Source organism: Pseudochaenichthys georgianus, chromosome 10 (genome assembly GCF_902827115.2).
Source record: "Pseudochaenichthys georgianus chromosome 10, fPseGeo1.2, whole genome shotgun sequence".
Classification (NCBI taxonomy): Eukaryota; Metazoa; Chordata; class Actinopteri; order Perciformes; family Channichthyidae; genus Pseudochaenichthys; species Pseudochaenichthys georgianus.
Genome location: NC_047512.1, coordinates 36,588,261 through 36,602,688, shown reverse-complemented (window position 1 = coordinate 36,602,688; position 14,428 = coordinate 36,588,261). Strand labels below are relative to the sequence as shown.

Here is a 14,428-nt window from a genome sequence, read left to right as displayed (position 1 = left end):
GACCATTAAAGAGGGTTTCATCCCTCCGATTCTATCTTTAAAAAATGGTAGTACAAATTACAAGCTATCTTGGGAGTCACAGTGGCATCTATAGTCTAACTGTTCATTAAATGTCTCCAAACCTTGTAAAAAATACTCTTTGAACATGATATATATAATATTACCTCTTACTAAGTAAGTCAGTTTGTCAAATGCTAGACTGCAAGTCATCTCTCTAATCCATTAACTAAAATAAGGATTCTGAATATCTACACAATTACACCTTTAGCTTGTATTGTACTGAGGTCTGATTTGGGTTTTTTGGCTTGGTTTTTCGATGTGATCTTTTGATGAGTCGTTGAACTTTGTGTTGGAGGGAAGTTATAGCTTCCTAAATAAGATTTATATTGTGGCTTAGTCTGTGTCTCCATCTCTCCAAGGTGACTGAATTAATTTTCACAATGGTAAAGTTTTAAAGATGAGTTTAGAAATCAATATTTTTGCTGCTGGGTGACTTTATACCACTTATTGAGCAAAAATTTAAGCAAACTGGTCTTGTTTGATAGCTTAATAGCTCCAGAGTTTTTAAATGGGCTTCAAGTCATTAAAATGTCACTCAACAACTTTAGGATGAAATCAAGCCATCAAAGTAGCAAAAAGATAGATAAGGGCAGATTTGTTTTTGTAAAGGAGCTATTAATCAAGCGACATACAACGTTAACATGGAATAAGTCACACTTTCATCTCATGTGACAAAGTTCCCCAACTATGAGGATGATTTTTTCCGGCAGGAAAATGCTCCATGCCACTCAGCCAGGTCAATCAAGGTGTGGATGGAGGACTACCAGATCAAGATCAAAGTCAACTTTAATGTCAATCTTTCAGTTTGTGTGTACAGACAGAGAGATCGAAATGACGTTTCCAACAATCCTGAATACAAAAATACAATTATACAATATACAGATTTGAATACAAATATGTAGAAAATATGTATATCCTATATACACAATCAGACACATTTACACATATGCACACATTAAGATAAAAAACAAAACAATCAATATATACAAAATAACAGTCACTTCAATATCAATATATTTGGTGCAAGATTGTCCATAGAATGTGCATTTATTGCAAGATTGTCCATAGCAGCGTAACAAAAAATATATGTCGTGCTTGATTTGAGTGTCTGAGTGTGTGTGGGGAGTTATAGTCCAGTGGGAGCAGGGGGGAGGGAGGGAGGGAAGAGAGTTTAGCCTGGTGGAAAAAACTCTCGACTTTAGGCTGCGGAACCTCCTACTTGAAGACAGGAGGGTGAAGAGGCAGTTGGAAGGATGGGTGGGGTCACCAGCGATGCTGAGTGCTAGCGGGTGATGCGGTTGTGTCATCCGCAAACTTGATGAAGTGGTTGGAGCTGTGGGTGGGTGTGCAGTTGTGGGTCAGCAGGGTGAAGAGAAGGGGGCTGAGCACACACCCTTGGGGGACCCCCGTACTGAGTGTGATGGAGCCTGATGTGTTGTTGCCGACAGAAGTTGTTGAGCGGGGGGTTTGGTGCAGGGGTAATCATCTGCAAGTGCTATTTTTTACAAGTGGGGGGCGGACCGAACATCCTTTAGGTTGGTCCTCGCCCCCGGGAAGATTTTTTTTTTTTTAAATATTGAAGTTAAAAGCATCAATCTGGTGCACTTTGAGAGCGAAATTAAACTTACCTTAAAGCGGACAAAAGGCACTGGAGAACACTTATTCATTAACACCCTTTAATGAAGCAAACGAATGCCTTAACACACTCAAATACAGTCAGCAGCTGGTTGAAGTCACTTCAGATCACTGATCCAGGGAACATGCCTCACATCCACTGAAAGAAGAAAATATAAAACAAAATTAAGATTTAGCATATAATTAATATGTAAAACAATAAAATAAAATGCATCTTATTCTCTTACAGTACATGTGATCCTGACTGGCACCTCATACACTTCAGATGTAAATAAGAAACATGAAATGTATCTTAGTCTCTTACATGTGATGCTGGCTGGCACCTCTGCTGTCTTTTACAGCTCTGTTCTTCACTCCCTTCTTCTAATCCTGTTTTCTTCTTTTAGTGTCTTAAAAGTAGACTGAGGTATGAAGGATTAACATTAAATCTTAGGATAATTTTGAGTCATGTTCTGTATACATACTAACATATAAGGGCATACATAGTGTGGTTACTCCATGTTTACTAGCTATAACATTAACATTACATCACTCTTTTTCACTTGTTACTCAGTCAGCCAGAGTGCAGATATCACCATTAGCCTGTCAACATGGCTAAATTACAACATCCCGGACTCTGCCAACTTGTTACGACTTTTACTTCCTGTAGATCAGGGGTGCCCAACCAGCTGGGAGATTCCCAGTCGATCGTGAGATGTGTCTAAAAATAGAACAACAATATTCTGTTTTATCGTTAATGTCCTATAACATAATCTTCCTGTGCCAGAATAATGCACTTGAACGCATCAAAGCTTTGTGATTGGCCGGCGTGACCCCATGTGTCGGGGCGTGGCTGGTGGGCAGTGCACTATAGTGATGGGAATTCCGGCTCTTCTTGGTGAGCCGGATCATTTGGCTCGGCTCACCAAGAAGAGCCGGCTCTTTCGGCTCCCAAACGGCTCTTCAATTTACCACATATTATACCTTTTTAATTAAATCAAATGTCGCCCTGTTTTGACTAATGAATGATGTATATGTGTACACATATATCACTTAAATGATTCAATACATCCTTTGTACTGAAGTATTCAAAAGTAAAAATTGCATGTTTAATATAAATGATTTGCTGTGGCCAAATGTTTTCATTGCATTTACAGACCCTTGTAACTCTCTGATACCACCCAATGAATGCACTGACTTGCTTGTAGAACCACGTTACACAAAACAGATAGCAACACCTATAAAAACTAGGCTATTTTAAAAAAGGGGCTACTGTATCGACATTTTAAAATTATATTTAAAGAAAAGGCCCAGACAAAACAGCAGGGATCTTTTTCAGTAACTATTAGCTATAGAAACCACGCAGGAGAGGAGAGCGTGCTCTGAGATCAGCTGATGGGCTCTCAGAAGAGGGGGAGAAAAAGAGATCTCCGTCCTCCGTGTTTTATGTTTTAGAAGAGAAGTAATGGGGCAGAAACCCTCCTTTTTACGCCAGACATAGACATCAAACGGCGACACATATTCAGTTGCCAGTTACTTTGCTATTAGGGCAGGGATATCTAGATACTTTACAAGGATTGACATAATGAATTTAAGCAACGATGTTTTCAAATCTGTAATCAAAAAGCTCATCAAAAACACTATCGAAGCAGTTCCTGCCGTTGCTACGTTAGTTCAAACAGAAACAACGGACTATTTTTCTTAGCGGATGCATGTCAATTTAAATAAATACAAAAAATGCTAATCAATAAAATCATTTTCTAAATCCATAAAAGCATTTCAATTAATATTGGGAGTCATGTTGTTACTTTGTTGAGAATGTGGCCATGTAATAAGCGGGATAATGTGCACATTGCTTCATGCCGATCTAGATCCCTCCGCAAAAAAAAAAGAAAAACGGCTCGTCCGCGGACCCGAGCCGGCTGGGAGTCTGGGAGATTCCCAGATCGACTGGTTGGGCACCCCTGGGATGCTATTGCAGTAGTCGAGTCGTGAAGTGATGAATGCATGAATCAGGGTTTCAGCAGCAGCAGAGGAGGAGAGTGATGGGCGGAGACAGGCAATGTTTTTGAGGTGGAAAAAGGCGGTCCTGGTGATGTGATTTATGTGGTGGTTGAATTTGAGTTGACTGTCGAAGATGACTCCGAGGTTGCGGATGTGAGGGGGGGAGATAGAGTGTGGCTGTCAATGGTGAAGTTAAAATTCTGGATGTCTTTGATACGGGATGGGGGGCCGATGATGATGATGTCTGATTTGGCACTGTTCAGTTGGAGATAGTTTGTTTGCATCCATGCTTTTATTTCTGAGAGACAGTTGGTGAAAGTGGAGTGTGTTGTGGGGGTGATGGTTTTTGTTGAGATATAAAGTTGGATGTCATCGGCATAGCAGTGAAATTGAAGGTTGTGGCGACGAATTATTTTGCCAAGGGGGAGCATGTAGAGGATGAAGAGGAGGGGGCCAAGCACCGAACCCTGGGGGACGCCTTGGGACAGAGGAGCAGTGGAGGAGGTGCAGTTGTTGATGTTGATAAACTGATGTCTGTCGGTGAGGTAGGATTTCAGCCAGGAGAGTGCAGTGTCGGTGATGTTGAGTGATGATTCGAGGAGGGACAGCAGGATGGCGTGGTTGATGGTGTCGAATGTTGCGGTGAGGTCGAGAAGGATGAAGATGTTCAGGTTGCCGGAGTCAGAGGAGAGGAGGAGGTCGTTTGTGATTTTGAGAAGAGCTGTTTCGGTGCTGTGTTTTGATCGGAAACCGGATTGAAATGGCTCAAAGAGATCATTGGAGCTGAGGTGGGCTTTAAGTTGTGAGGCAACGACACGTTCAAGTATGTTCAAGGTGTGAGTCCAGGTCTTTTGAGAATGGGTGTGACAGCAGCCAGTTTGAGAGAGGGGGGAACTGATCCAGATCTGAGGGAGGAGTTAATGATGGTGGCGATGAGTTGGGAGATGGCAGGGAGGCTCTCTTTAACAAATTTGGAGGGCATTGGGTCAAGTGTGCAGGTGGAGTTAATTCCAGTCATGAAGTCGGACAGTTGAATGGGGGTCACAGGGGAGAAGTGGGACAGGGGCTGTGAGGTGAAGGGGGGGAGCCAGGAGGGGAGGTGGGGGGTGCTGATGAGGGTGTCAGATTGCTGTAAATGTTGCTGATTTTGGTTTGGAAAAACGAGAGGAAGGAGTTGCACTGTTCGGTGGTGAAGGATGAGGTGGCGTTGTCACAGGGTTAGAGAACTTTGCTGATGGTGGAGAACAGACGCTTGGGGTTGCTGGAGCCAGACTGAATGAGTTGTGAGTAGTAATTAGACCGGGCTGCTTTGAGTGCGTTACTGTACTGCTGGAGATAGTCTTTGTAGATTTGAAGATGGACTGTTAGTGTGGTTTTCTTGTGTTGGCGTTCAAGTTAACGTTTCCGTGATTTCATTTGGCGGAGTTCGGGGGTATACTAGAGGGCGGAGTGTATGAAAGAGACATTTTTTGTTTTTGTGGGGGCCAGTTCATTGAGACAGAAGGAGAGGGTCCTGTTATAATAGTCCACAAGTTCAGATGGGTTTTCAGAAAGTGGGGGGGGGGAGACAGACATCTTGCAGGTAATGGAGGCAGTGATTGCTGAAGGTGAGATGGATTTGAGATTTCTGTAGGTTATTGTGCGTTTTTGCTTTTGGGCGGGGATGGGGATGTTGATGTCCATGATGATGGCCAGGTGATCAGAGATGTGGAGATTGAGGCTGGACAGATGATGAGAGACCAGTGGAGCAGACCAAGTCCAGGATGTGACCACGGCTGTGTGTTGGGAAGTTGATGTGTTGAGAGAAGTTGCAGTAGTGAAGGGTTTCCTTAAATTTAGAGGCATATTTGCAGGTCGGGTCGTCAACATGAATGTTAAAATCACCTAAGAGGAGAACAGATGGGGATATGGCAGAAAGCTGAGTGAGAATGTCAGAGAGGTCGGAGAGAAAGGAGGGGTTTGGCTTCGGGGGACGGTAGATGATGGCTGTGACCAGGGGAGTGGGACCAGAGAGTTTAAAGATCAGGTGTTCAAATGAAGAAACATCAGGGATGGGGATTATGGTAGCTTTTATTTCCTTTCTGATAATAGCAGCTATACCACCACCCCGCCCTTGTGGGCGAGGTTTGTCAATGTATGTGAATCCTGCTGGGGTGATTTGATTTAAAGAAAAATAGTCCAGGGGTTTTTGCCATGTTTCGGTCAGATACAGAAAGTCCAGGATATTGTCTTTAATAAATTCATTTAGAATGTGGCTTTTTTTTGTGGATGGAGCGTGTGTTGAGCAGGGCTGCTCTGAGGTGACGTTGCATTGGGGGGGGTTGTGTGGACCGGGGGAGTGGAAGGAGATTGGTCAGATTCACGTGTTGTTTATTGTGATGGCGTAGTGTGGGCGTGTGACAGGACCGAATGGATGGGATGGAGTGTGGAGATGTGGAATGAAATAAAAACTTACGGCCAGAGCGTCTGTGTGGAGGACGGCGTTTGCGGAGTATTTCATTATCTGCGAGGATGTCCATGCAGTCCGGACGCAGGCGGTTATTAAAGGAGTGGAGATCTGACAGGGAGTAGAGCGGCGGCATGATCCGGTGAAGTGGCGCTAGCACGGAGCTAGCTAATGCTGTGGACCCGGGCAGCAGAGACCAGGAGCCGGATGACCGTGGAAGAAGGAGCGGTGTGAGTCCAGATAAAATGAGAATTATAATCCACAGCATATCAGGAGAATAATTCCAGTGGTTTCCAGAGGAGAATCGTAGGAGGGGCTGACAGCCTGGTGCAGAGTGGGAGCCGGGTGACCAGCCTACTAGCTGGTTAGCTAGCTTGATAGCCACCGGCTGTAGGCGGCAGGGAGAGACGATGTCAGCGGGGAAGCCGGCTGATCGCAGTGGGATGGGAAGACCCACATGAGCCGCAGAGTTAGGGTGGAGTTGGGGTGGAGACAGAAATGTTAGCTCAGCAGACTTCAGGGAGCCGAGGAGCATCTCGGTAGCAGCCTGCTAGGTCCGATAATGCTAGCTAGCTAGCGGGCTAGGGACCGGTGAGCAGGAAAGAGCCAGCAGGTAGGAGATGACAACACAAAGATCTGTGTCGATTCGATATAGAGATGCTGCTATTTTTGCTGATGACTGACGTTTCAAAAGTAGAGAGCCAGACAGGAGAGGTTCTGATCTGGACTAAAGAACAATATTTGGGGCGGAGGAGCGGCGAACAAACAACGCCAGCACCCTCGGCGACCCGGGAAAAACATGTCCATACTTTCTATGTATCTGTTTAAATATACATGCTCATACATCTATTTATATACATCTGTCAATAACACCTTCTCATACTTCAAAACATTACAGTACAAAGTATTCCATTTAATGTGCATATTGCAAAGAAAGAAAGCTTGAATAAAACTACGTTTGCCTATTATTCATTGTTGATAGTGATTAATAGTCTCTGCATTTAACATAAAATCAAAAGTTTAAAGTTTTTCTTTGGATTTAAATAAGGTGTGCTGCCCCTTTAAGGGAATAAGAGTGTTGGCTGTGCAGCACTGTTTGTCCATGTAGATTTGCTGTAGCTTCATTTAAATGGAAAAGTCTAAGAAGCAAATCAGCAGTGTTTCCCTTTTTTACTCTGTTGAACCTTCAATAACACATTTTTGTGAGTAATTGGTTATATTTGATTTAAATACTTACCTGGAATAGTTAGGAATAGAAAGCTGTAAAATAATCGCAATGCTAATCCAATTATCTTGTCTGTGGATTTTTCAATGTTAGGTTAGCATTTTGCTAACTGTTAGCCTCTCTATGGCGTTTTCAATGTTAAATTATCTGTAGTATGTAATGCACTGTAATCTCACAAATCTTTTTATATTTATGTCATCCATCTAATTAATTATTAATGATTCATTGCTTGTTATTGTGACAACACGAGTCAAACTCACCAAAAATGTATACATTTGTGTTTTTAATTCTGTATTTCATTAAAGACACTAAGCTAAGGAGCTAATCAAACAGCTAGTCCCCTTGGAAGATGGCTGCTTTCACATGTGCAGTTCAGCCAAGTGTGTATGGAGAATGGAATGTGTGGGATGCTGTACCTGCTTTGACCAGTAGAGGCCGATACTGAGTTACCTCCTGTTAGCACACTTATACACACTGTCCAAGTGATTTTTGGGGACAACCCTGAAACCTTCACAGGGCATAGTTTTTGACATGTGGACACACACACACACACACACACACACACACACACACACACACACACACACACACACACACACACACACACACACACACACACACACACACACACACACAGTGTCACTATTCTCATGACTGCCCCACCACCCACCCCCCTATCACACATGGTCGCACACACACATTATCCATGAGTCATTTCACATAACTGAATCAAGCCGAGGGATGTGAGACTTCCTGTGTGTGTGTGTGTGTGTGTGTGTGTGTGTGTGTGTGTGTGTGTGTGTGTGTGTGTGTGTGTGTGTGTACCCCCTCATTATATGTGAATGAGGCCATTAAAGTGCTGCTTTTCTTTCTGTTTTCTGTCATCCCTCTCAGACAAACCTGAATACTCCCCTACACAAACACACTTATTTACATGTACATAGACTCCTGCATTGACTAACATTTAGCTTATTGGATTTTATTCTACATGTATTTAGTTTCTGCCACATAATCTGTACAATTTAATTTCTGTTTCATTTAGCACTCCTATTATTGCTTTAAATTGGTTTAATTGTTGTATGTGTTATATATATTTATGTTGCATTGTTGGAGGAGCCTGGGACTTCAGATTTCCATTGCCATATCTACAGTGTAGCTACTGTGCTAATGACAATGAAGCCTTTGAATCTTAAATCTTTAATTTAACCAGGCTTTGTGTTATTCTCTTTCAGCGCGGAAAAGAGTTTGCTAGCTCCTTTCGTGTGGACATACCGGAGACCGCGTGACTTTGCACAATCACTCCCCGGTGACTGAGGCTACAGTAAAAGTGTTAAACCCATTTCGCCCTCCTCACCCTGCAGCGAACATTGAAAATCACACTCGACTTCACACAAAATGAGAAACCAACACCCTGCTGGAATTCCTAAGAGCAATGCCGGGCTTTGGAGCACCCTACTCCAGGGTTTAGGAGACGGTGGTCCATGGGGAGGGGTGCTGATAGCCTTACATGGAGGAGCCTAATGTCTCAGCGGGACTGAGAAACGGACAGAGGAGGAAGGACAGCGATGGCGGAGAGATAAAACTGGACTCTGATCTCTCCATCCTTTTCCAATCTGCGTGTGCCTGTTTACAGCACTGATGTATACATCTATGAGAAAAATAGAACCACTCCAAGATAACATGTGTACTGACAGACTAATCAAAGGAGAGCCACTCAGAAAACCGCCACTGAGCCCTTTAGGCGTTTGTACTCAAAGAGTGACGCCAAATTGTACAGGAGAATCGTTGTGCATTTCAAAATGCAATACCACTGTTTTAGATTTTTCTATTCTGTTCATGTGGTCAGGTGTCTCTATTCAGATCTACTTAAAACTTTGTAAGAAAAGATTGTGGGCAGGATATCTTTTGATTTGTGTTTCTTTTTTCTGTCCTTTTCACTTTTTGGCTTTGTTTTTTCCTTCACATTGTAGGCTTGGACAAAGTTCCTACACTTTTCTGATTCTGAGGCGTCAAGTAGTTTCTATCATGTGTGAGAAGTGTTTACTGTACTCTTTCAAAGTTTCAAGCTGAATATACAACTCTATATATAATTCTCTCTATATCTTCTTGTTCTGAAGGCGTGCTATCCATTTGCTGGGTTCCACATTCTGGTTCAGGTCTGACTCTTCTTGTTTTACCGGAGGGGGGGGGGAGGTTGCAGAGACACAGAATAGCCTTAGCAGATGTAAGCTCAAGTTCTCATTGTTTGACTTATTTCATTTCTGTTTTCCACTTTGGGATATTGATACAGATCATGTCTATAAATAAAAATGAGGTAATAATTTAGATTGAAAACCATGGTAATTTTGTGTCATTGTAACCAAAACGTTAAGAGTCCATTTATAAAGAAACACAACAAAAACAGGGCCAGATGCAAAAGTTGTTGTCCACAATTCAGTGGACTCGAGTATACACACACTTTTTTCTCACAAAAACACCAATATGCCAACAATAAACAGAACAATTGTGAAAAGGACCGTCGTATGTGTTTTTATTTTGGTATTAGAGAAAGACTGAGTTGACCTGGTTATTGGAATTCTATTTTCTTGTATTGTTCATGGGTCAACATGCATGGCCTTATACCCCCGAACAAACGGGGGGTTTAAACCCAAAGCTTTAGATTCAGTGTCACAATTTGCTTTAAGTGAACTGATTACTTGGTAATTCCTCTGGGAAATGTAATTAGTGTACCAACAAGGACAGGTCATCAAAAGCTGATTGTATGCCACTCCTGCTTTAAAATGTAAAAAATGACAAAGTAGTTCTCTGGACCACTGTAGCACTCGAAAGAACATGAAGGGCAACAGAAACAATACATGCACATAATGCAGCTTGTGCTCTTGGCACATTACCAAATGTGTTTATAGGGATTTAAATGAGCTGCTAATCAATTTTCAGATAACTAGAGGTGAAAGACGTATGCAGACATGTTAAGTTTCTCTCAAATGCTTGCACTGATTAACTCTCAACAATTAAATCTGTGCAGGAATAATAATAATACATAATAATAATGCATTACATTTTTTATTAGAGCGCTTTTACAGGTGCTCAAAGCGCTTTACAATTACACATGTAAGAGTCATTATTGTGGACATTACCCAAGGACACAACGGCCTGACGCAGTGGCGGGTTTCGAACTAGTTCACTAACGCCCCTCGATCTGATGATCAACCCTCTAACAACTGCACCAAAACCACCTACCGAATGGGTACAGTCGGTAGATATGAGGCATATTGTGCGCATGACAAACCACCGGGTGATGTTGCAGTGCTCTGCAGCGTTTACCTCTCTACAGAGACACACATATGGCAGACTTTTATTTATTACAGGCCCAGACAGTCTTTCGGGTTATGGCCGGCAAAGCTTTCAATGCTTTAAACCTTTAAACAAATTGATATTTTATTTGTAACCTTGCAGCAGGTTTTAGTTTTCCGTACAAGGTAGCATAAATAAAAACTCTTAATTATCTCCATCAGTGGCACCAACGTGTATTGATTAAGCTAAGTGATGAAAGCCTTTCCGCAGATTAGTGTCAGCATGAAATGAGCACTTGTGATTACTTCCTCTAAAACATGACCCCAATGTGTTCAGAATTTAATTACAATTCAAGAAGAAAATAATCTTTGTTGTCCTTCACTGTCTCCTCTGTCCAGTGCACACAATCTGTAATCCACTCAGTCCTTTTTACAGCAGCCGTGGAGATTTAGAGATGTTGTTGTTGTGTGTTTTTATCAGCCTGTAATCCGAGGTAGATTATGGTATCTACAGATGGTGATGAACCAATACCACATTGGAGTTCAGAATAGTGTTGTCACGATACCAACATTTTGGTTTCGATACCGATACCAAGTCAAGAATTGCGATTCCGATTCTTTTTCGATACTTTTCTTAAAAAAAGGGAAACACGGAATATCGGCTTTAAAATTAGGAATAACAGATGATTTTAGCAGAACAACTAAAGCAGCAGTGTTACTAAGAACAGAAACGCCAAAGAGTCACATTATTTTAATTGTGTAGCAGTGAGTTTAACAATTTGGCAGCACTGTTGAGCATTTTGAAAATGTATTTTCATGCCTCTGTGCAAGGCTTAGTCTTTCTATCTTTATAGCCACTGGTGTAAAGTAACTAAATTCATAAACTCAAGTACTACTTGGGTACAATTTTGAGATACTTGTACTTTATTTAAGTATTTCAATGTTTCTTTTGCTACTTTGTACTTCTAATCCACTACAGTTCAGAAATAATGGTGTACTTTTCCTCCACTACATGTATTTAATCCCTTTAGTTACTTCACAGATCTGGATGAATGATGTGAAATATAATCAAGTGTTAAATCAGACTTTAGTTCCACCTGGAGTAAATCCACCAGCTACCCTGCAGTCTACAAAGTACTTCAGACTAGCTGCACATTTACCAGCTTTGAGAACACTTTCATGATCAATCATTATAAAACATATCATATATATTATTCTGAAATGGACCAATCTGCACAATGACTACTTTTACTGTCGCTACTTTAATACTTTTACTTGAGGAACATTTTAATTGCAGGATTGTTCCTACATTCTGGTACTTCTACTTTAACTCAAGTACAAGACCTGGGTACTTCTACTTTTACTCAAGTACAAGATATATAGGCTACTTATACCACCTCCGTTTATAGCCTATGAAAAAAACTAATAGAAAACGAAGGCTAAAGCTAACGTTAGCAGATAGTGATGCTAGTTTGCTAGTTAAGTTTGCTCAACGATAATATTGCGACAGAAAAACTTTTCAGTGCAGATCACGCTCTGCTGCTCCGACAGGAAGCTCTGCTCTGAACACCTGAACGGCCCGTTCACAGACTTCTGGCGTCTTTTTTGTCAACAAGCCGAGGCGCAGCGGCAGTTGCACTCCCACTTGCAGCCATGCTTCTCGTTTTCTCACATGCTCTGGCAGCTAGCGCGTGGCCGCGTGCACGAGAGAGGGGAGGCACTTAGAGCTGCTTGAGAGGGGCGGGACTGCAGGCACGGCTGCAGTGCAGGGAGTGGAAGCAGAGCGCTGAACACACACGGCTCTTATTAAACGGCGTTTTTTCACGGGAGTACTTTCCCCCGTCATTCTTAAAGTACCGATACTAATGAAACGGAGGAATCGTACCGTTTTTAACGGCAGGGTATCGCGGTACCTTTCAAGTATCGGTACACCGTGCAACACTAGTTCAGAAACACATGCTTAATCATCTGTAGACCTGTCTAATCTTCCAGTGCACACTGAATATTCATCGATTTGCTTGTCTGATAAAGCCTTTGATGGTTTCACACTATAAATATTACCAGCAAACAGAAAGGAAGGGGAGTAAAAAGCATGTCTGTTCATAGAGAATCCCACTGTGATGTTAAATATAGGAAGTGAACAGTGGCAGGGTGAACTGTGGGCCCTTTTGTTGCTGCGTAACGAGGCCACAGCTATCGGAGCAGCGCCGTTTAGATTGAGGACAAAAGTTGAGCGGAGAGCATGCATATAATCATATCTATTTTCCTGCTAAATGAAAGCTATTATATTTGACCTCCACTGGACACTAATCTCTTTCATAAACCAAAAAGTTTTAATTTCCACATGCATTTATGCACACCAGGATGGCTCCAAATGAGGAAAACCAATAGAGCAGGGGTCGGCAACAGGTGGACCACGGTCCGGATCCGGACGCCGACCTATACGGACCCTGACCTATAATCAATACATTAATAGGGGATTTCAATTTTGACGGGGCGATTCTATTTTAACCGCCGCCGACAGAGGGCGAAAGAGACGAGTGAGCGATACAGAGAGAGAAACTCAGAAGAAGAGACGAGAGTGCGGCAGAGAGAAGCGGAGAGGAAAGTGTGAAGAGAATAATTAGCGATACAGGGAGAGAAGCGGAGAGGAGAGTGAACCGGCGTTTTAGCGACAGACAGGGAGAGACAAATAATTACACATGGCGCTCTCCAAGAAGAGGAAAGTGGATAGTGAGAACAGAGCTGAGTGGACGGACTCTTCATGTTCATCCTGCCCACTGGGAGCACAGAACCAGTGTGTCTCATTTGTTCAGAGACCGTGGCGCTCATTAAAAGTGCCAAAACGCCACTATGAGACAAAACACAAACTGTTTGACCAAACATTCCCTCTCAAGTCAGAACTGAGGTCACACAAATTAAATATCGTTCCAGCGCAGGCTAACCAATGAGCACCTGCATGTGTGTATGAGAATGGCCCTGACACCATTTCAGCCCAGATTTAAACTCCTGGCAGGACAAGCTCCAGCTCAATTCTCGCACTGGATACAAAAAAGTGAGTGAGGGACTGCAATATAAGAGGGAAATAAAGAGAAACTTTAAAACTGTTCAATTGTTATAATGTGTAAAGACTGATATTGTTCTATAATCGTCTGAAACTGTTAAGTCATGATGTGAAACGGTTAACAAAGAAAAAGAGAAACTCAAGCTGCTGCTACACTTTATTTTATTTATCTCAAATTAAGCACTCTTGAGATGCACACATTTTCAAAAGCTATTTTATTTATTTTCTCTATTTCATTTTTAAATGCAGCCAGAGAGGAACATTACACATATCCACAGTATTTTACTGTATATCTGTGTAGTTCAATGTTAATTGATAAAATAAATATAAATATTGTTGTTTATGAATTGTACTTTCTTTATTTGGCAGTCAGTTGTTGAATACATGCAGACGTTGATAAAACTACAGGCTACTTCAATATATATCACACTAATTCATAAAGCAAGTTAGACATTTTGAAGCTCCGGACCTTTGCATGGGGAGATTTTTTCTAACTGGACTTCGTTGAATTTTAGCTGAATACCCCTGCAATGGAGGATAATGAAAAATTATTTAAGAACAAAAAAAGAGACTTACAATTCCCTAAACAAACAGCAGGAATTGGAGAGAGACGGACAGTAAAGGAGACCGTTTCTCTTTCTATTTCCGGTGAGTTGGGTAAGACTGAGTGGGGGGGGGGGGGGGGGGGGGTAAATGTGATAGCGAGTTTCAAAGTCACTCAC

General features: G+C 42.1%; 1 protein-coding gene across 2 annotated transcripts in view; it reads left to right on the top strand.

The window, feature by feature from the left end:
- Positions 1–9,858, top strand: part of pcdh10b (protocadherin 10b) — a 52,543-nt gene extending 42,685 nt beyond the window's left edge. For both annotated transcript variants that reach the window (XM_071204673.1, XM_034093367.1), the window contains exon 5: positions 8,582–9,858. In XM_071204673.1, coding sequence (XP_071060774.1) covers positions 8,582–8,635 — 54 coding nt within the window. In that variant the 3' untranslated portion in view covers positions 8,636–9,858. The remainder of the gene's footprint in view (positions 1–8,581) is intronic.
- Positions 9,859–14,428: the final 4,570 nt, after the last annotated feature.